This window comes from Nylanderia fulva, unplaced genomic scaffold (assembly GCF_048542155.1).
Source record: "Nylanderia fulva isolate GAGA-0341 unplaced genomic scaffold, ASM4854215v1 Scaffold6, whole genome shotgun sequence".
In the NCBI taxonomy this organism is placed as follows: domain Eukaryota; kingdom Metazoa; phylum Arthropoda; class Insecta; order Hymenoptera; family Formicidae; genus Nylanderia; species Nylanderia fulva.
Genome location: NW_028190698.1, coordinates 6,091,244 through 6,112,605, shown reverse-complemented (window position 1 = coordinate 6,112,605; position 21,362 = coordinate 6,091,244). Strand labels below are relative to the sequence as shown.

At 29.7% G+C, this 21,362-nt stretch overlaps 1 protein-coding gene across 11 annotated transcripts in view; it reads left to right on the top strand.

Annotated features, from left to right (window-relative positions):
* CASK (peripheral plasma membrane protein CASK) overlaps positions 1 to 21,362 on the top strand; it is a 178,476-nt gene that overhangs the window by 18,319 nt on the left and 138,795 nt on the right. For 7 of the 11 annotated variants that reach the window (XM_029315348.2, XM_029315351.2, XM_029315344.2 and 4 more), the window contains exons 3-11: positions 1,853 to 1,958; positions 3,076 to 3,153; positions 5,031 to 5,206; positions 10,569 to 10,655; positions 16,099 to 16,274; positions 16,440 to 16,562; positions 17,669 to 17,858; positions 18,429 to 18,550; positions 20,744 to 20,923. In XM_029315348.2, the coding sequence (XP_029171181.1) occupies positions 1,853 to 1,958; positions 3,076 to 3,153; positions 5,031 to 5,206; positions 10,569 to 10,655; positions 16,099 to 16,274; positions 16,440 to 16,562; positions 17,669 to 17,858; positions 18,429 to 18,550; positions 20,744 to 20,923 (1,238 nt within the window). Of the gene's footprint in view, positions 1 to 1,852; positions 1,959 to 3,075; positions 3,154 to 5,030; positions 5,207 to 9,391; positions 9,464 to 10,568; positions 10,656 to 16,098; positions 16,275 to 16,439; positions 16,563 to 17,668; positions 17,859 to 18,428; positions 18,551 to 20,743; positions 20,924 to 21,362 lie in introns of all 11 variants that reach the window. The other 4 variants (XM_085487698.1, XM_029315346.2, XM_029315345.2 and 1 more) reach the window with 3 other exon arrangements.

Below are 21,362 nucleotides of genomic sequence, written 5' to 3'. Positions count from 1 at the left end.
CCATCGAATGTTCGAAACAAGATCTATACTTACTCCCTTGTCTGCGTATCTGACAACACGCGTTTTCCCAATGCTGTGCGATCGACTGAACGTGGGTTCGAGTCATGAACCGATGCGAGGACCATTGTGCAATTGGAAAGGCGGACCTGCACATTTTTCGGGGGTTTAACCCAACATACCGGGTGACAGGTCCAGACGATATACGAGGACCATTGTTTTAAAATCGATTTTTTCTAATCAAGTGTATTTTTCCGGAAATAAAACCAATATTTAACCATATATACATAACATGCATTAGCATGCATGAGTAATTAGCAAATAGACAACAATTGAAATATAGTTCAGTAGTAGAGAAAAAGCTTTATTTTATCATATTTAAGAAACCAATATTTTTCAATTATTGACACGTTATTAATTATAATAAAAACAGATATTAAATTTGTTATTTATAACAATTAAAATATATCAAATTGAGTTGCAAATAAAAAGCAAAATTTTATATTCTTGAGCTTCTATATAATAAAATTTATAACGACGAAATTTTTAGAACACTTGATTACAAAGATTTAATTTTATTAAGTTTTAAAATAGTATAACATAATTTTGTGATACATTTTGTTAAGAAAGTTAATATTATTAATATTATTAAATAGCTTTATAATTACAGTTTTAATTAGTCAAAGGATTTATGGGTAAAAGTTAGGGAGCGAGTTCGATCGTTTTATATTGAAATTTTGTTAATAACTCTGATAATTATTAATTAATTTAAGAAGATAAATCGTACTTTTAGTTTCACTTTTACTTTGATTTTTTTTAAATATATGAAATTGTACAAAAATGTAAATGTATTAAACAATTTCTTTCAAACGTTATCTGCAAAGTTTTTATGTAAATATAAATGTTAAATATTATAAGTTTTGTTTAAAACTATTGTAATTAGTTTCTTGCATTAGTTTCTTTTTTATAATACATTTCTGATTTAATACAAAGTTGAAAAATACGTGCGCTTCCGTTATTGCAGCAGACTTTCGTAGCTTTTGCTTGAGAGTGCAGATTCCATTGCAGTTCATTGCAGTTCAATGCAGATACGGCATCTAAATTGAGTCTGGTAAAAACGATCTGGGAAACGAAGTTTTTATATTCGATCGAGATATGGCATTTAAATCCAGATACGAGTTTTATTTAACTGAAATTGGCTTAAAATAATCTCTTCTTTTTGACAATTTTGTGTGCGTACGAGTGTGCATGTGTATGTGTGCGTGTGTGTGTGTGTGTGTGTGTGTTTACGTAAATCTTGTTCTCTTTCTTTAAATATTACTTTCATCTGAAATTTTTAATTATAAATTTCTGTAAATTTATATGTATATTTGTAATAATGATATTAATTAATATTATACAATATATAATAATTATTATACTCTATATAATATTATATAATATAATTTTTAATATTATATAATATTATATAACAATAAAATTTGAGAGTATTAGCTGTGCATGATATTTACTATTCAAATAAACATTTGCTTCGCAATTATTTCATACGTCATATTAATAACTTTTAATTTTCTCTTAGCGTTCAATTTCTGAATATGTGTAGCTTTTTATTTAAAAATTCTTTGTTGTAAAGTGTTAAATTTTAAATATTTCTTGATTTGTACATAAAAATCTATCGTAATAAAATAATTATAAATTAAATAAATTAGATATAAATAAAATAAAATAATTTAAAATTAGTTTAAAATTATTTTTGTGCAGATTTTACTAATGCGATTACTCAGTGATTACAATTTATGCGATAATTAATACGTGAAAATTTGCTAGATTTTATATGTTACATTTTATGTTTTAGATTTGAAACGAGAAGCTACAATATGCCATATGCTGAAACATCCACATATTGTGGAACTACTGGAAACCTACAGTTCCGAGGGCATGTTATACATGGTATTTGAATAGTAAGTATGTAAACATATTTTACAATTTTGGTGATCACATTTTTCATTATTTACCAATTAGCACATTAATATAACATTTAATATATAAATAATAAACATATATTTTCCTATATCTATTCAACATTTAGCTATTTATCTATTTAAGCCGGGATAATAAAGCAATTTTATAGGTTTCAAAAAATATTAGAGTTGTAAAAAAATAGCAACATAAATTATTACAATTGTATGTTTTAAATTAACATATTTTTTTTTTTTTTTTTTTTTTTTTTAATAAAAGAAATATCAGTTCTCGTTTTTTTATATGTTGACAAGTTTACTATCTTGGTTTCTTGACACAATTATAACCTTGAGATTGATTGAATGTTACGCTTTTGAAAGCCGAAATGGAAAAGCATCATATGCAGTTGTCGAAAATAAAAAACTCGGCAAAATAAATACATTTCCTTAGCGGCTCTATCTTTACTCGCGAAAGGCACGTTTTCCATTTAGTTGTTTGCCATCTATTATAACGTTCTACTATAGTTTGCTATAATTGGATACATATATCCGAGGTACTCTTGAAATAATCTACGCTATCGGATAAGATATAGCTACGGTTTTTAATAGACTCGATGCTCAAGGCGTTTTTAACGATACTATTTAAATAACATGACACTTAATTGCACCCCAATACTTTCTTTAGTTTAATGGAACATTTTTCTTTTGCTATAAGAAATCCTAATAATCAATATTTGGTCATTGTTAATATATGATTGATAATATTCCTTTTTATTAATATTTTTATTCATTTTTAGTAATTTTTACAAATTAAAAGTGTAAATACTCTGAATTTTGTGTTTGTAAATTTAAACATTTGATACAAGTAGATAAAGCATTAATTAATTAAATTATTAATACGTTATAATTGTATAACACATATAATAAAAAATAAAAATTTTAATAAATACATGATATATACGTTATATATGTATAATAATATAATAAATAATATAATATAGTAATATAATAATATAATAAAAATTAAAAATTTTAAAGAAAAAGAAAGAAGACAATTTAGAATAGATCTTTTTAATATCGTGCATCATCGTTCTCGTTTTAATATCCCAACTTTTTTCAGCATGGATGGTTCTGATTTATGCTTCGAGGTGGTAAGACGAGCAACTTCTGGATTCGTATACAGCGAGGCGGTTGCTAGGTAAGAAAATTCATTATATCTATCATCGAGCGCACGTACAGATGCACGCACGTGCGCACACACACTCGCTCATTCACCTATCACATACATATATATATATATATATACACACATATATTTGAGCATACTATTACATCGTAAATCCACAGTATGTTCATTAAACATTACCTATTGAAGGCTAACATCGTTTATTTTAGATGTAATACGATATACATATATGAAGACATTCGGTCTTAAACGTTTTAAATAGCACTGATTGATATATAGATAATTATATATTTTTTATAACTTATCATATTCTCTCAAAACCGTTTAAAAAATTACACAAGAGAGTTTACACATATAAATTAGGAAAGAGTTACAATATTATTTTTAATAAATTATGAATTAAAAATTTTTTTACATTATCAAAAGATTGTATCAAAAGTTGTTTTAATCTATTCATTAATTGCATTTATATAGGCGGAGGGAAATTTGATAAATTAATTGTTCTGTTTCCCTGAGTTGCTTGGAGCTTATAGTGAAACGTGATTATCGTTTGTATGTTACACCTCGATATAATGCAAACGCAGATTCTCGAGAGAGAGAGAGAGTCTCCCTGGCGCGTAATAAATCCCTGTCTCGATAAATCCTTGACTGCGATCCATTAGGTTCGCTATACTCGTTTATGTCACGCTTGAACTAGTACTAGTCTTCACTTCGGAAGGATCCTATTAAAACTTGTCACAAATATGCTATTATATCATTCATATTACGGAGAGAATTATAAGTCAATGTATTATTTGATATGACTAATGTGGTGCAAATAGTATAATTTATAAAATAATGTTTGAATGTAAAAATACAGAGATTTTATTTTCTTATTATCTCATAAAAATTGGGGTATACAAATAATCTTCAGAGTATATTTGTTACAAACATGCATATATTTCAATATATTTAAACTAAATGTTTTCCAGGATCAAACAAAAAATCTTTTGAAACTTTTATACTTTCTTTTGTCTTGAAATATGTTTTCGTGTCTTATATTCCATTCCTGAATATCAAAGGCATTTCATCGCTAATATCACATGTCAAATCCACGAACATTATACATTTATCGTATGTAACATATAAAGTGCATGAAAGATCATATCAAAGTCTACTTTGATTGATTCAATAAAAGCACGATGAATACACTAAAAGAACTACATTATATTCCTGTTTATATATGGTATATTTTTAATATTTTCATCATCGCCTAACTATATCGTATCATCGATATCTTGTTTTTATTAGACTGCATTTCTTTTTTGCATATTATAAAAAATATATAAAAATGTCAAGAGTCAGCTGGCAAGGGTTTTACACTATACATACACGTGTACATTAAATCTATTATTTCTTAATACATTTGCTAGTTAAAAGAAATGTCAGAGATCGTGTTAAGATGTCAAAAAATGTAGGTTTTTTGTAAAACAATTAAATTCCAAAAAGTTTGTTCTCTTTATATATATAACACTATCGTTATTTTATATATTAATTTGGAGACACAATTAAATAATCTTTATTAATAATCTTTTATTATTTTATTTTTTATATTATAAATTACATACTTTTGTATTATTGTTTTATTATATTGCTCACTCTCCTTTAAATTCTTCTCCCAGGTGGGATCGTTAAAAGATTCTAGGACTTTGTGGTGTAAAATCATTACATGACGTAACGAGGCGTACTTTAATCGCTCTACTTAAGTTCTTGGTAAAAAACTCGTTTCTTGTATCGCGAAAATGCTCGTTTTGTACTGTCTTCACTATTGTTCTTGCGATTGTAAGGGCTCTTTCTTGACGTGCAGCTGCAAACGCTGTCATCTAAGAAAACTGTACTTTCTTTTACAGTCACTACATGCGACAGATCCTTGAAGCGTTGCGTTACTGCCATGAGAACGACATTATTCATCGTGACCTGAAGCCGCAGTGCGCCCTTCTAGCTGGCAAGGAGAATTCCGCTCCGGTGAAGCTGCGCGGCTTCGGCGTTGCTGTGCAACTCCCGACTTCGCAGTCCAATGGCGTTGGTACGTTCACATCTTCTTCTAATTTATTTATCGTTTTTTTCGCGATTTATTTTATATAGCATTTTACGCGAGAGACATTCACTTAGAGGAGTATCGCACAACGTCAGCTCTGAGATGGTCGACCTCGCTTTTATTAATAATATTTTTTTCAACTCGGCAGTTCTACAATCATTATCATAAAAATAACTCTATACGGCTACATTGGGTGGCATTAAACTAATAACTGTTAAATGTGTACATATATAATATTATATACTATTAATACTATATATATTTATAAATTTTAATCACGTTATAAAATACTCAAAAAATTAGAAAGTTATCTTATAAAAACAAAATTTTAATGTTGCAAATTAATTTTGAAAAAATTACAGCTGTTTAATAGCAAAACGTTAATATAGCAAATGTGAACAAGTAGTTACTACAACACAATTTTGCTAAAAAAATGATTTAATCCTCTAGTAGTATAAATTAGAATTAATAAAATAACATTTTTTAATCTTTTTAATCTTTATTTTTTCTGTCCGTATATTAATTATCGCACTTCAATTAAACTAAAAAAGTTTGAAAATGTCGGTTTTATTTATCTATTTCTAGACAAATATTAAATCTGTGTATTATATTGAGTAGGAGTAGAATTCTGCAAATATTTGAAATTGATTATTTGACGTACGAATATTTTATGTTATGTTGAGAGAAAAAGAGAGATGAGAATAAAGGAGGGGAAAGAAAGGGAAAGTGAGAGAGGAAGGAAAAAAATGTGTTTATTATTATTATTATTAACTGAGAAAAGATAATTATATATTTTTGTAAACGAGAAGTATAGTTGATTCTCTGCTTATTTATTTTCAAAAGTCTAATGATTTTTTTGAAATACTTTATTGACAAATAAATAGTTTTTGATGAGTGATTTTTTATTTAAGGTTCAAGAATCTCCAATATTTTAAATAAGACATTGAATAAGACGTATCGATTAAATCGTGGTAACTAAATTATTTGAACTGAAGTATATATAATTGTCAAAGTGTAAAAGAGAGAGTTTATTCAAAAAGCTATGCAAATTCTTGAACCACTCTGCAACCCCTTCTATTCTATGATATAGTTCACGAGAGCTGACGTCGTGCTGCTTTTAGCGCGACAGCATTAAGATTACTAAATTTTTCATAATATTTTTAAGTGGAGTCGGCGCTAGGAGACGCGAAAATAGGGCAAGAGCAATATTATTATGAATTATTATGAACGATATAAAAAGAAAAATACAAAGTAAATGTCATTTTTTTTCCGTGATTAATAGTTTTCATAAACAGGAATATAATAGCTTTTGTATTGTTATCAGTACACAGTTTATAACAGAGAAAGATGTTATTTGAAAGAAGAATTTATAAATAACGCAAGTACATTTAAATTTTAGTTGTGTTGTAATATTTTATACGAGAAAATAGATGAATCAAAAGTAAAAGTTTGTTAGTCAAAATTATAAGCTGACGCCGACGCCATCTTTATGTTAAACAAAATATACTAACATTAAATATATACTTTTAAGTGTTATATACGCTTAATTCTGATTATTGATTATATTTGAGAGGTACTATTCAATGCGCATATGTATATTAAGGCTATTTGCTGCTAAATAAGCATCAAAGATATTTGTTTTTATTAGAGTAATAATTAAATAAATTGTTTATGTGCAGAGATTGGCCAAATTTATTAAATTATTTATCGACTATGAATGTGAAACTATATTTAGGATTATTTGTGATTAAACGTTCAACCAATTATATACATCTTGTACTTAATGATTTATTAACTCAGAAATTTTTCTTTAAAAATAATTTGTTTAATTATAAAATGATATTCTTCATTTAACTCAAAACATTATATATAAAATATTTATGTATACATGTTGGATATAATAATTGAGTACATTTTTTATAAATATGTATATCGAGTATATTTGTACGTTTAATTTATTCTTGTAGCGATGTAAAGCTTTTACATTTTTTTTTGAAATTTAATGAACTGTAAAAGAAAAATTAAATCTTTTATTGCAGACACAATATAAATATATTTGTGTATTCTGTTGTGTGTGCCAGCACACACTTTAAACTATAATTTATTGATACAACATAGTTTCAATTTTATTTTTTCACGCAAAACAAAATACGTACCTATTTTGTAACATATACTATATTTCGTTTTATTTTTAATTGATTGCGTGTTATATATTTGAAGAAATTAATTAAAAATCTCTGTTAACATTTAGCTAGATTCATTGTGACAAATAGTTCAATGAGTGTCGTTTAATTACGGTCTTCTTTTTGTATATGACACCAAAAGGAGTGAGCTATAAAATATTCAGCGACAAGAAGCGACTGAGCACGTCTTCTGGGATACAGAAATTATTGCCGAGGGTGTATGCTGACGCGCGCGTCTGTAGATAAAAGTGATTAAGTTCTCACATAATAAATTGTGCCGCGTCCCCTGAGAAAATGTTTTCCTACATGGCACTGTTGATAAAGATATGATAATCCTTACACAATGCCAGAACGCTAATAATGTTAACGAACGAGGGCAAAAAACTCTACCAAAAGCGCATTGAATATTGCCTCTTCAGAATTTGTAATTCAAATTTCTGTCTTTTTTATTTCTTTTTTCTTTTTTTTTACCGACGATACAATGTTCCTGGCTCTCATCAAGCGTCACTTCAAAGATATTCGTTGTTTTTATATCGTTTTTTTGAATGCCCTACTCTGCGATTATTGGCTGGCTTGGTCGATGATTGGCAAATCACATTCAAAAAATTTCTCGATGTTCGATGTGCAGAATGCAACGGCTTTTATCGGATTTTTTCCCTATGACAATCGTGATGCTCTCTTTTCTGATCAGCCGCAATCGATTGATGTCTATGCATTTTTTTTATAATCTTTCACTGCTTTAATATCGCATGGTTCCACAATAAGTAGATGCTCTTATTATTAGCAGCACTCGTAGATACTATTTTATAGATCGCTATATATCTTGGACTAATTTCAAATTTTCTTTGCGTGAGCAGCGCAATTACATTATTATCATACATTTTTAAGCGATTTGTCTCCCATTTATAGCCATGCGATATTAAAGCGTCTTTAGTTTTGAAATAAATTTTTTTTTCTATATTATATAATTACGTCATTTGTATTAATATTATGTTATTAATATTAGAACGTAATATTAATAATTATATATGTTATTCATATTAGAACAACAATAGCATCGCGTTAAACTCCATCGCCGTTAAGAGCTGTTGATAGAACGCACGCATTATCGGTCGACCTCCCACTGAATAAAATTTCTATTTTTATTTCATTTGTTTGACATGATTAATATTTAATGGATGATAAGACGATCAAGATGTGTTTAATAATAACATACGTTATCAAAAAGTTGTACATTTAGAATACATTGTAGAATGTACAATGAATGAATGAATTACAGTACAATGGTAGATTATGACATTTTCACCCGTATTAATAATTAAACCTTTTAATTACATTGGGATGTTGCCATAAAAAAATGATAATAATTACGAATCTAATAATTTTGAATATATACTTTTATATGTCAGAAAGTTTCCGTCACTTGGTAGTAAAATATAAAAATATGATAAAAACTTTTACTCGCTGTAGTTAAGTTGATATAGTTTAATTGCCTTCTTGTTTTGCTAAGAAATTATACTATTAGGCTCAATCAGGTATTAATCTTTTTCATCTTCACGGCTATTATCTCTGCTTTTCTCAGTTCGAAATTTAGCATTCTAAGAGTAGACATCGTTTTAAATATAGACCAGACATCGACTTTAAACCGTAATATAAATTGGGACTTGCAACTTTTTACATATGAATTTCGCAATCGAATCCACTTGCTGTCGAAATAAATTACTTTTCAATGAAAAGTTTTTGATTTAGATACGTATAACACACATTACCGTTTCTCTCAATATTTATTTCTCGGGAAGCTAATATTTCCTGATTTTGCCCGTAAGATATCAGTCCAACACTTGACATATCTTTCCTAAAGAATGACAAGAAAATGAGTATCAATGAGTTTTCCCTTTTAAACATTTCCTTGCGGATTGAATTAGGCAGTAACAGGATATCGCGTCGTCTGACACACTGATAACTTGAAATTTGGTTTGAATGAATACAGCATGTTACACGACCGAGTATCGACAGTGTCTGAGCCCAAAGGGGCAGCTCTACTTGAAGGCCGACAGCGAGGGTAAGCCTGATCTAACCTTTAATTATTACTTCCGCAGGAGCCTTGTCACCTCACGCCATATATATATATATATATATACCTATATATATATCACACATACACACTTACCGTATTCACAAATATTATATTATGCTACACATTTTAATATATTCCTGTACTTATATATCACTACCACATCACTATATACTCTAGAAGCTGCCACTGCTTGCTTGCTCGCTTTACGCGTTTTACTTTGACTTGGTTAATTCATTAATATATATGTGTATATGTATATACATATTTATATGATACACATGACACATATATGTATATGATTTGGCTAATATATTAATAGTTATATTTCTATAAATTTCTTCGGAAATGGTTTCTGGTTTATAAAATTAAAGAATGTTACTCTTGCGAGCTATATGCAATATTTATTATTAGGCATTATCGATATTCGTTTAGAAATGATTCTTTAGCAATATATATCTAAACGCGAGATTAATTGCGATTTTGTACATCGCGTCTCATTGTCAGTTAATGATTCGTTTGCGCTTAAGAGAACGGTAATTATATATAAATACAACTTTATTCTTAATAATTATTATGGAGAATTTATTCTACGTATTAACTGATAATCTATGAAATATAATTTAATTGAAAAAAAATTAAATTTTATTTTATGTAAGATTATACGAATACAGATTAAAGCGAGCTAATTCGACAGACTTTGTATATATATATATTAATAGGATTATACGAAGAGATTATTCTCTATTTACGGTACGATACAAATAAACTCATACAGACACAACTGGAAAGTATATGTCACAAGCTCAACATCTTACATACCAATAGACGCACACATACCACTAGAGAATCAAGAGTCGAGAGTCAATCAATAAGTGAGCCAGTTGATCCCTTGCACTTTGATCTACCTATAGATTTGATTCTTTGATAAAAGCAACAAACCACCCCCAACAGTCACAGGTCTGTCTTCCTCTACGAATAACGGCGTTGACGATAAAGAGCGTTTTATCGTCCGTGAAAATAAGTCGTGCATGGCGCGAAATTATCGTGACGATAACAATCCTTCTCCTTTCTCTCTGTGTTCTTTCGATAGGCCTGATCTCCCCGAGCTGCAATTTTCCTTTCGAGGACCTGACCGACGCCGAGGATTCGCTAGTGAGCGACACGGAGGACAATATCGGTATCCATATGCCTGACACTTCTACATAACTTCCACATAACTTATGATTTACCACAATCGGGGGTAGAAACGAGAAAGTATCGCATCTTCTTCAAAAGATTTATCTTTCTTTATACGTCCTTGAATGTAGTATCCGACTTCTTATATAACTGCGATAACTCATCAAGTATTTATTGAGAGTTGTTTCGCTATCAGTGACAAGGCCAGACACGTACAGGATGTTGCATATAATTTGCCTTGCTCACGTATTTTGTCAAATTGAGGATAAAATAAATATTATAGAATATAAAAGCCTCTCGAGAAAAAATCAAGAATATTATATACACTAAAATAGATATTTTCTAAAATCTGACCTGTGATTTTATTCGTAATACTTTTTATTGTCATTAATAACACTGATAAAATTATTTGATGTGAAGTATTCTGTGTATATACATAAGAAAGAAAAGATTGATATACGTGGTAAATCCGAGTCTGGCAAAACACAACGATAATATATCTCAGCGGGTTATGACATTTAGTTTATTTTCGCAAAGCATACGAATGCGTAGCATTCTGTGATTATCGAGCGATCGATCAGTCTCGTTTCGGGGTTATTCTCACTTGAGGCATAGATGACATTCTACCCCCACGTGTGGTATGGTTATGCTAGTTTGAGAACGTCTAGTGTCTGTATAGACACTCGACCTACGTGCGATAGCGTATTCCTATGATATCGTTGTGCAGGTCGCGTAGTAACTGATATTCGTTGTGCCATCAAGAGGAAGCGAGTGAGAAAGCGACTGCTTCCTCTTTTTTCTATTCCCACCCCTTCCGTTGTCCGCGTATCTAATTTTGTAACGCGCGAATGAGACAAGCTCTGCTTCATCATTGTAGGATTGGGATCAATTTCTGACAGAATTGAAGGGTTCGTTACGAGATTCGTTGTTACATTATTTTATTTCATCGAAAATGGCTTGTACAGCCTTCACATGTGGAGTTTTGCTTTTTTCATTTATCAGATTTTTAATAAAAGATATTAAAACAGTTTATCAAAGATTTATTTCGGTATTTCGTATGGATCTCTCTGGGTTTACTAAATATTAAAGATCGCTAGTACAAAATTTCGAGGTAACAGTGTTTTCAAAATAGGACAAAATAAAATATTTAGAATGTACAAATTAATACGGGCAAATTTTTCACAATAAAATTTGAACAATAAATTTTTTCATCAAATTTTCTTTGTGTCTAGTTTATTCATAATGCATTCAAATTAAATCAAATTGATTATAGTTACAATGTTTGACAATATTTTAAATAGTGGTTCAATTATTTTAAATAATGTGTACAGTATACACCCATATGTATGCGTTTAATATAGAGAATATAAAATTTTTAATAAAATAAATAAAGTATGTTCTAAAAACGGAGAACAGTAAAAGCAACAAGATATAGAAATTTGAGAGATAGCTTTGTATATTATTTGATATGACATACATCGATAAATTACATGATTCACTACATGGATACATTAAAATGTATACTAACAATAAGATGTATAATAATTATTAATATTATAATTAATAAATGGTTTACATAATATATTATAACTATGAAGCTATTATTAGCATAATATAATATGTATTATCAAAAATAATAAACAGGAAAGCGGAAGTTTCTGTTATTTTAATTTCAATATAATTTTTGTATTTATTTATGTGCATTAATGATAGTTTTTCGTTTTACGTGCGTAATAAACCCTTCAAATCGGTTTACCTTTATTTGAGTCTGGTTACGTGGACTAATTGCCCGCATAATTTGGGCCTGCCTATGTCGTTATTGTTCGTAGCGGTAGACTAGCCTGTGTATCTGTGTGTGTGTGTCTGTCTATTTGTATGTCGCTTTGTGTTTGTCTTTCATCACTTATCGATGACAAATTGAAACTAGTCGCCGCGTCAGAAAGAGACAAGACTATTTTGTTGAGAGTATATATGTGAAATGTATTTACAATGAGAAAGACAAACGCGATAGAATCCAAACATAGTATTATGTCATCGAACACATCGCGTGTTAAATTGAAATCAGGATATTCAGAAATATGTGCTAAATGTTAATTGTTATAAAATATATTCAAAATTACTATTGCGCGAAATTATTTGTTTATTAAAAAAATATTATATAAAAGTGAATTAATCCCGCCGTAACGATTACGATACAACGTTTTACATGATTTTAAATAAATATTTTATGCAATCTTGCATTCTTTGCATCATTACGACAAGCAAATTACTCATATTACAAAAATGTTTCTTAATGAAGATTATACGAGTTATGATTAGCACCTTAACGATCTTTTTTTTTATGAAACTTGATAATCTGGAGTGACAAGTGTGCAATGTTACAGCATATTTATGACTAATGAAACAAGATATTTTGTTTGCAACGTTGCGCAAAAATATAATCTTTGTTCTTTTAATTAAAGACACAGTTCAATGATATTTAATATTAATTTAGTAACATCAAATCAGAGTGACATTTTATTACATTAGATATGATTTGATTCTGAATCTTATCTACAATACTAAAAACGATATAGCTATAATGACACAAGTAATAAAATATAATATAAGATAATTATATAATTTAAGTTTTAATCTCTCTATACAGATTGACTTAGGAATGGATTGGGAAACTTTGCGAATATATAGAGTATGCATAAATGAATTGATATTTTGGGATCAAATAATAATGAGAATTTAATTTTTTTTATATTATTTTCAACAAGATATTTGCTAATTTAAAAAATCTAACAAATGTCTACATATTAAAATTAAAAGTAAGAATAAGCTTCAATAACTTATATATACTTTTTAGGTGCGTTTCTTTGCAAATTCACAATTTGTTTTAATCGAAAAATTGTGGATACTTATTGTAATTTTGGGTACTTTTATTTGTGAAAAATAATCTACTTCCAAAATATTAAGAGATAGTTTTAAAATGTTCCGTATAAACATAATATTAAAACAAACAAATTGGCTTTACAAAAATTTATTCGATTTGTTTATTTATTGAAAAATAAGATGTGTGTGCTCCTGAACTTACTTTTAATTAAATTAAATTAAATTTATAATTATTTTATTCTATTACAAGTTACGATAATAAAATCAAAAAAATATATTGAAAGTAAAGAAGATATAACTTAGGAGAGATATAAATTATACAATATTATCAACCATTAACATTGACGGAAAGGAGTTATTAATATAAGAAATTTGAATTTTTTCAATAAATAAAATAAAATATTATTTTAATTTCTATTTTTATGTGTACTGTTACAACATTTGTGCAATTAATATTTTCAATTTACCATTTTTTAAATAAATAAATCGCGCGTACGTTCATATATATATAATATGTTTTTACTCAAAATAAACTTTCCCGCATATGGCAGAAATTTTCCAGGCTACTCGTGCATATATCATTCTACACATATAAAATATACTTGGTGCATAAAATGCATACCGTGTTATTAACTCGTCGCCTCGTTTGTGTGACTAATTACTTTCGTTATAAAATGAGTAACTAAAATCACGTGACAACAAGCGATAGCAAAGCGGCAAAAGCACTTGAAAATATTTTTATTAATAGTTATATTTTTTATTTTAACCAATTTTATTTTTAAAATATAAAATTCATTAATTGAATTTATCTCCTAATATTGTGCATGATTGCTGTGAAAATCGCATGAAAACTTTAATTTCTAAATGTATATGTAGTTTGGCACTGTTATGGCACTGTTATAGTTTGATATTAGATACTTTTAGTTTCTGTTTCTGTGTAAGTATTAAAGTTGTTTTCATTTATTGTGTTCTCTTTAAATAAATAACTGCGTCAGTTTTTCTTTGCACCCCAGCACCATTTATATCGTTTGTTGATTCAAATAATGCTGCGTGACGTGTTTTATCTTTTTATACATTATGTTATATAGAGATAAGACTATATATTTTCTTCTATATATTATAAAATACATATTAAAATATAATATATTAAAAAAATACATGTCTATATTTTAAATTATTTATTTTATTAAATGTATATGTGTATTTATCGAAAATAAAAGACAGCGACAATGCCATAATTAACACAACAATACTATTTCATAAAATTAGCGTTTTTTTTATTAATATATATAATTATTATTCTTTAATTCTTTAATAATTCTCTATACTGTATAATTATTTCAAAAAATCAATATCATAAAAAATAAGAAACGGAGGATAGATTTTATTATATATTGTAATGTTTTTTAATTAATTCATAATTTTTTATATCTTACAAAATAGAGGAACACGATAAAAATATATTTTTGTGTATAAAAATATAGGATTTAATTATTTTTGCTTATAAAAATATAAAATTTATTCAGAATATATAGAAATACATCCAAATAGAAATAAATATTTATATAATATTTATTAGCACAATATTTTTTATAAATGAAAAAATTTACATGAAATAGAGCTAAGAATATATTTTATAGATATATATAGGATAGTTATATCTACATACATATAGAAATAGATTTTATAGAGTATAACTGAATATATATATATGTGAAATGTACAAAGATATTTAAAATGTTTTATATATTGTTTATCATCATATTATATGTAAGTATATTTTACTTTTCAGAGAAAGTAAACCATATTATATGACAACTATTCATATAATTATATATTATAGTATATTTTTTATATATAAAAAATTATAGGATAATTTGATAATAATTTTTCTAGCGTTTAACGATGTACTCGCGATCGCAATTATGTCGTCTTTGCTTTACAGCCTTAATCATCTCATCTTTTCCCATGTACACTTTCCAACGTGCAGTGACCTACATTTTCTCTCTCGTGCCGCTTTCTGTGTCATTTACTGATTCTTAATAAATATAGGTTGTTGAAAGTAAGCAAGTTAGAGAGAGCACGTTGGTTATCGTTTGTAAACGACGTTTGTGCCTATTATACAAAGGATCAGCTACTTTTGTGACAAGTGTATTTGTTTTCGAGGAATGCAGTAGTTTTTGCGTCTGACACGTTTCGTTCCTTATCATTAATTACATTTATTATACGTCCAGTCGATCCGATTAAATAATAAATCAACGAAAACGTACTTTTTGAATCTTCTCGCCACGTGGCGAGTGGTCGATTTGGACGAGAGGGAAAGCTGTCGATTATTGGTTTTATACACGCATATGACCGTGAAATAAAGGAAAAATTAAACGCAAATGTTTCATTCGATTGATACATTTATTTGTATTTATCGCAGGCGCGATTCCGGGGTTTTTTTTTTACGTTAACGATCGACTGCGAAGTTTTTGAGCAATCACTCACGCTTCGCTTCCATTCTGCTGGTCACATCTTGACAATTTTATCTACTTTTGCTCACGATGCTCTTGGTCGCGCAGGTCGTGTCGGATGTCCGCATTTCATGGCGCCGGAAGTGATTCAACGGCGACAATATGGGAAACCCGGTGATGTCTGGTCGGCCGGAGTATTGCTCCACGTTCTGCTAACTGGCACACTTCCGTTTGTCGGATCTCGGGACAGGCTGCGAGAAGCGATCTGCCGAGGACGGGTACAGGTAATGATCGTATTCGATCGCGCCTAACGCAGCTAATCCGGATAAAAAACGAGCGGTGCAAAAATTTTAATAACGCTTGCCTCGCGTGATTTCGAATCGCTTCGTAGTATTCAAAGAGCGGGATTCTCTGTGGCAAGTATAATTCCCATTTAATTGAATTTGCAGATGGAGACACCACTCTGGGATCCCATCAGCGAGCCCGCGAAAGACCTCATACAGAGAATGCTCACGACCGACGTGAATCATAGGATCACCATCCAGGAAGTTCTCAACCACAAGTGGCTTAGAGTAAGTAAAACGATCGACGGGAGGATTCGTGGTTCCTTTATTTGCGGGATATGATGGGGCACGGAGGAACAATATCACGCTTGTGTATATATATGAATGTGTACGGCTGGACGTGTGTGATCTCTGTATAATAATCCGTTCGAGCGCGGGCGTTTGGTGACGATCAGTATTCTACGTCACGCCGCGCAACTCCTGATGGGGATAATCGATGTAGCGGCTTCCGTTTGATCGCCGATGATAGTACATTGGGTTTTATTTTATAATTATGCGGTATATATATATGTAACGTATATATGTACACGTGGCCTCATTCTCCGTTGTTATGTCCGATGAATGTGCGTGCGCACGCGCACACCGATATGGTGCGAGATTATACCTGTATGGTGCAACAGTTAGCCAGTGACCTAAGGTAACAACACTCGCGGAGTCACCCCCATACTTCTTCGATACAATACACGTGCAACTGGGCTATCGATCGTTATAGTAGGAGCAAAGCACCGACGATTAATGAAAATAACTGTAGTAAAGTATATACCTTGCGCTCTGTGTGCATTGCTTAGAGCTTTTTTACGTGGCTGTACGTTCATCGAACTCTCGAGGACTTTGTGGAAGCAAATATAATCGATCTTTCTTTTGTCATTATAGCGGAATAATGCGATTGTATGAAGGAAAATATTTAAATTGCATATTAGTCGTTTGCGTCGATGATGTTATAATATTTTTTACTACAGGCAATCGCCGGTTCCAAATTAATTGCTTTTAAAATAAATAAAGATTGTTACTAAAATTCTACAAGCGTTGTTTAAAAGTGTGACATCGAAGTAAAGAAAAGAAAGTTTTTCTTTAGCTTTCTTTTCTTTACTTCGATGTTACACTTTTAAACAACGCTTGTAGAATTTTAGTAACAATTTTTATTTATTTTAAAAGCAATTAATTTGGAACCGGCGATTGCCTGTAGTGATTTTATTATTTATAGATGATTTTAATTAAAAATATACTTTTTAAAATATATAAGTTATAGTTTGCAAACGTCTCTCGCTTCAGCTTGTAGTCAATAAAAACTTTGTCGTATTTTTGATAGCGAATGAATGGATACTAATTTCCAGGATCGTGATAAGGGTGCAGCTCGTATACACTTAGCTGACACTATAGAAGAGCTTAAGAAATTTAATGCGAGGCGAAAATTAAGCCATGCTGTAAAAGCGGCTATCTCCTCGTCGAAATGGCATGCTCCATATTCAGAAACTAATGGTGACAATTTCTCCGATGTCGGCGAAGACGAGATGACAATTACAGGTGTGTTAAAGATTTCAAAATTTAACTTCTGATATGTACAAAAACAAAACGAAATACAACATATCTATTTTTCTTTTATGGATGTTTGCTTTATAAAACAGACGAGTATAGAAGATTTCATAAAAATTTCAAGTCACATTTTAATTACTAAAGAAATACATATAAAAAATAAATGAATTTTATTTAATTGAAATTTTATTGATTGTAAAGTCGAATTCTGTCTCTTCATAATTTACCTCCTATATATGCTTAATCCTTCGCGATATTTTTATAATAATCAATGCAATAATAACTTGATTTAGGTCAATGTTTTGTTCATGTGCTTTGAGTTAACTATTTCAACAATGAGATCAGTGATATCGCGTAATTTGGAAACTCTATGATTTCTGCGCAGATTTAGTAATATGTCATACGAGTATTAGTTAGAGTTAGATCATCTGTGTATAACAGAGTATCATCAACGTTCTGTCTCTCTAATAGATCTATCTATTAAAGATTATGACTCGAACATGAATCATTAAACGTATTGACATTTCGTAAAATCAATATTTCATATTGTTCTATGTACAGGAGCTGTTGCCGAAATTGTGGATTCCTTGGATGACATTGAAATTCTTGAGGAAAGTGATAGACTGATGCGAACAGAAGTACTCAACGCCGTTGATGACCACCGGCTTCGAACCATTTTAGAGGTATCTTTTTTGGACAACTTATAATTATATAAAAAAATCGTATAAGAAACTATCTGATTAATTAGAAAACTTAAATAGTAAAACAACTAAAGAATTACAGTACATTGAATAAAAAAATTCAGATTCTATGGTATTCAAATTTTTCGCAAAATTAATCTATGTGATCTTATGTGATCTGCTTAATTGTAAATAAGAGTAAATTATTCTATTTTTATTACAACGAAAAAGAAAAAGATATATATTGTAAATATTATATGACAAAATCAATTATTTAATTTTTTAATATAATTATTATTTTATTGTACGATTTTTTACAATATGACGATTGCGTTTTAAACAATTAATTATAAGATATCTTGATTTTTCACACATACATATGTATATTTAGTTTGAAACGGAACAAATATTTTTTCTTTTAATAATTATTTCGAAAAACTTTTCACAGTTTCTTTTGCGTAATAATTTATAACTGAAATGAAGATCGATATATATACAAAGAGAGAAAATCAAAGTTTCTTAAACTTGAAAAAATTTTCTGCTAACATCTTTTTTTGTTTAAAAATCGTAATAAAGCGTAATGCCGGTTTTTAACAGCACGTTACTAACAATTAGAGTGATATTGTTTTAAATATATTACAATTACAATTCTAATAGTCTACATTATATTTAGCTTTATCTCGTTTTTCTTTTACAATTAAGAAAAATGCTTTGAATACTAGGAAAGATTATCTCTGAATAATTCATAATATTTTAGTAAGAATTTTATATTATATTACATTAATTATATTATTTATTTTACTTAATTATAACTTAAATATATAAATGAAAATAATAATCTTAAATAATCAGTATCATCTTGTTTATTTAAAAAGAATGTTTTTCTTTATATGGGTAACTAACCGATTATTTCGCAATTGTGGGCTTTAATTCAGATTTTAAATAATTTTTACTCATTTCCTCATCACCAGTAAGAATTTTTGCAATCAAGTGCAGATAACAAAAAAGGATCTCTATTAAGGTAAAATAGTTCTGTTTTTTATCGACGGCGAATGGTAACGATCGCCAACCCCTCCCACGGGAATGTTCGCGCTATGTTTGAGTTGTTAACCCCTGTTTCAACCCCGTCGTAATCCGGAATCGGTCATCTCGAAAGCTTCCTTTTCGCGCGCCTGACTCCCGCCTCTGCAAAGCTTGAGCTCTTTCACTGCGAGCGGCGCCACTATTCTTGACTCTCTCTCCTCGGTTGCTAACTCCGATAATATTCACCCTTGCGGAATATCCCGCGGGAACGACCTTCACTCCTTTCAAGGAAAAACACGCAAGCGCTGCCTCCGGATTGGCAAGATGGCCGCCGCGGAGTCTTGATAAACAACATGCCACGCACGATCAAAAGATCGCATAATCGCGACAACTCGCGTGTCGATAGAAATGTATTCTTCGGTGGTTCCTGAAGTGTCACGTGGTCGAACGAACCACGTGTGTTAGGGCCATGTTACACAACGCTCGTAGCGCTGTCTAACAGATAGAGAGATGCATCTCTGTCAGTTAATGTTCATCGGTGACGCCGAGCTAGCCGGCGACCTGTTCGAAATCGCGGATCTCCTGGTGAGTAAATTATTTCAATTTAACACAGGAAGAATATCATGCATAAATTGTCGTTCAACCGATCGAAACTTTAAACAAGTGACTGATGTTAGAGCGTATAATAACAAATTTTCTTAATCATTATATATAAATTAACTATTTTATCGTTTACTCCAATATTTTAGTTTTAAATAACATTGTGTTCTCATTATCTTAATTTTCAATTTTCTTAATGATAATGTTCTTTATTTAGTTATATTTATGAATTAAATATATAATTATGTTTACAAACCCCCATATAATCATGTTTACAAATATTCTTTTGCATTACCGTTACTGCAAAGTTAGAGAAAGATTTGGTGTTGCAGAAAAATTTGAATACGTACATAATTTGAATATTTTATTGGCATTTACTAAAATATTATATTTTTCTTAGCATTTTATCTGAGAAAAAAGATTAATTTTGAACAAATTTAAAAAATTTATGAGATTGATTACATTTTCAATAATATCTTAATTTAATAACAACACTCAATTTACGTAAATGCTAAAATTTGAAATAAGGATTACACAAGAAATTGTATTAATGTCAATGTTGTCTTTTTCCAGCTTTATGACAGAATCTCAGGACGTGTACCAACACCGTATCGAGCACCACAAACAGATGCAGTTCAACGCGCCCGTGAAGTCGAAGAGATCCTTCGAGAGGCAGAGCATTCGGCGGTGCGAAATATCGATAGAGCAGATCTTCGAGAACTTCATGAATTATTGGTCCAGCCGCATATGAGGGTAAGTACGTTGTATTTTAAAGCTAGGAGCTAGCACAGGCAGAACAGATGATTTATTCTGTTGACTTTAAAGCTAGCTCTCTTTCTAACTTATATTATAAAATGGCGCAGTAATATCTTAGGCGAAGTTTTATGCCAGTATTCACACATGTGTACACACAGATATTTTACGTATGCATTTCTACTATTAAGCATATCGCTTAAAACTTATAGAAAAGTAGAACACACCACAGCTGTAGATATGTATACTACATATCTTTTTACGCAAATTCTTTCATCGATGAATTCTTGCTTGAAATATTTTTTTAAATGACAAAAATTAACAGTTTGAGATTATACTGCAACTGTTTAAAGTACTTTTAAATAATTGATCTTAAAATTTGCGGAAGTCGCGTTTATAATTACTGCAAATATAAAAAGTTGACCAGACTTGATTCGTT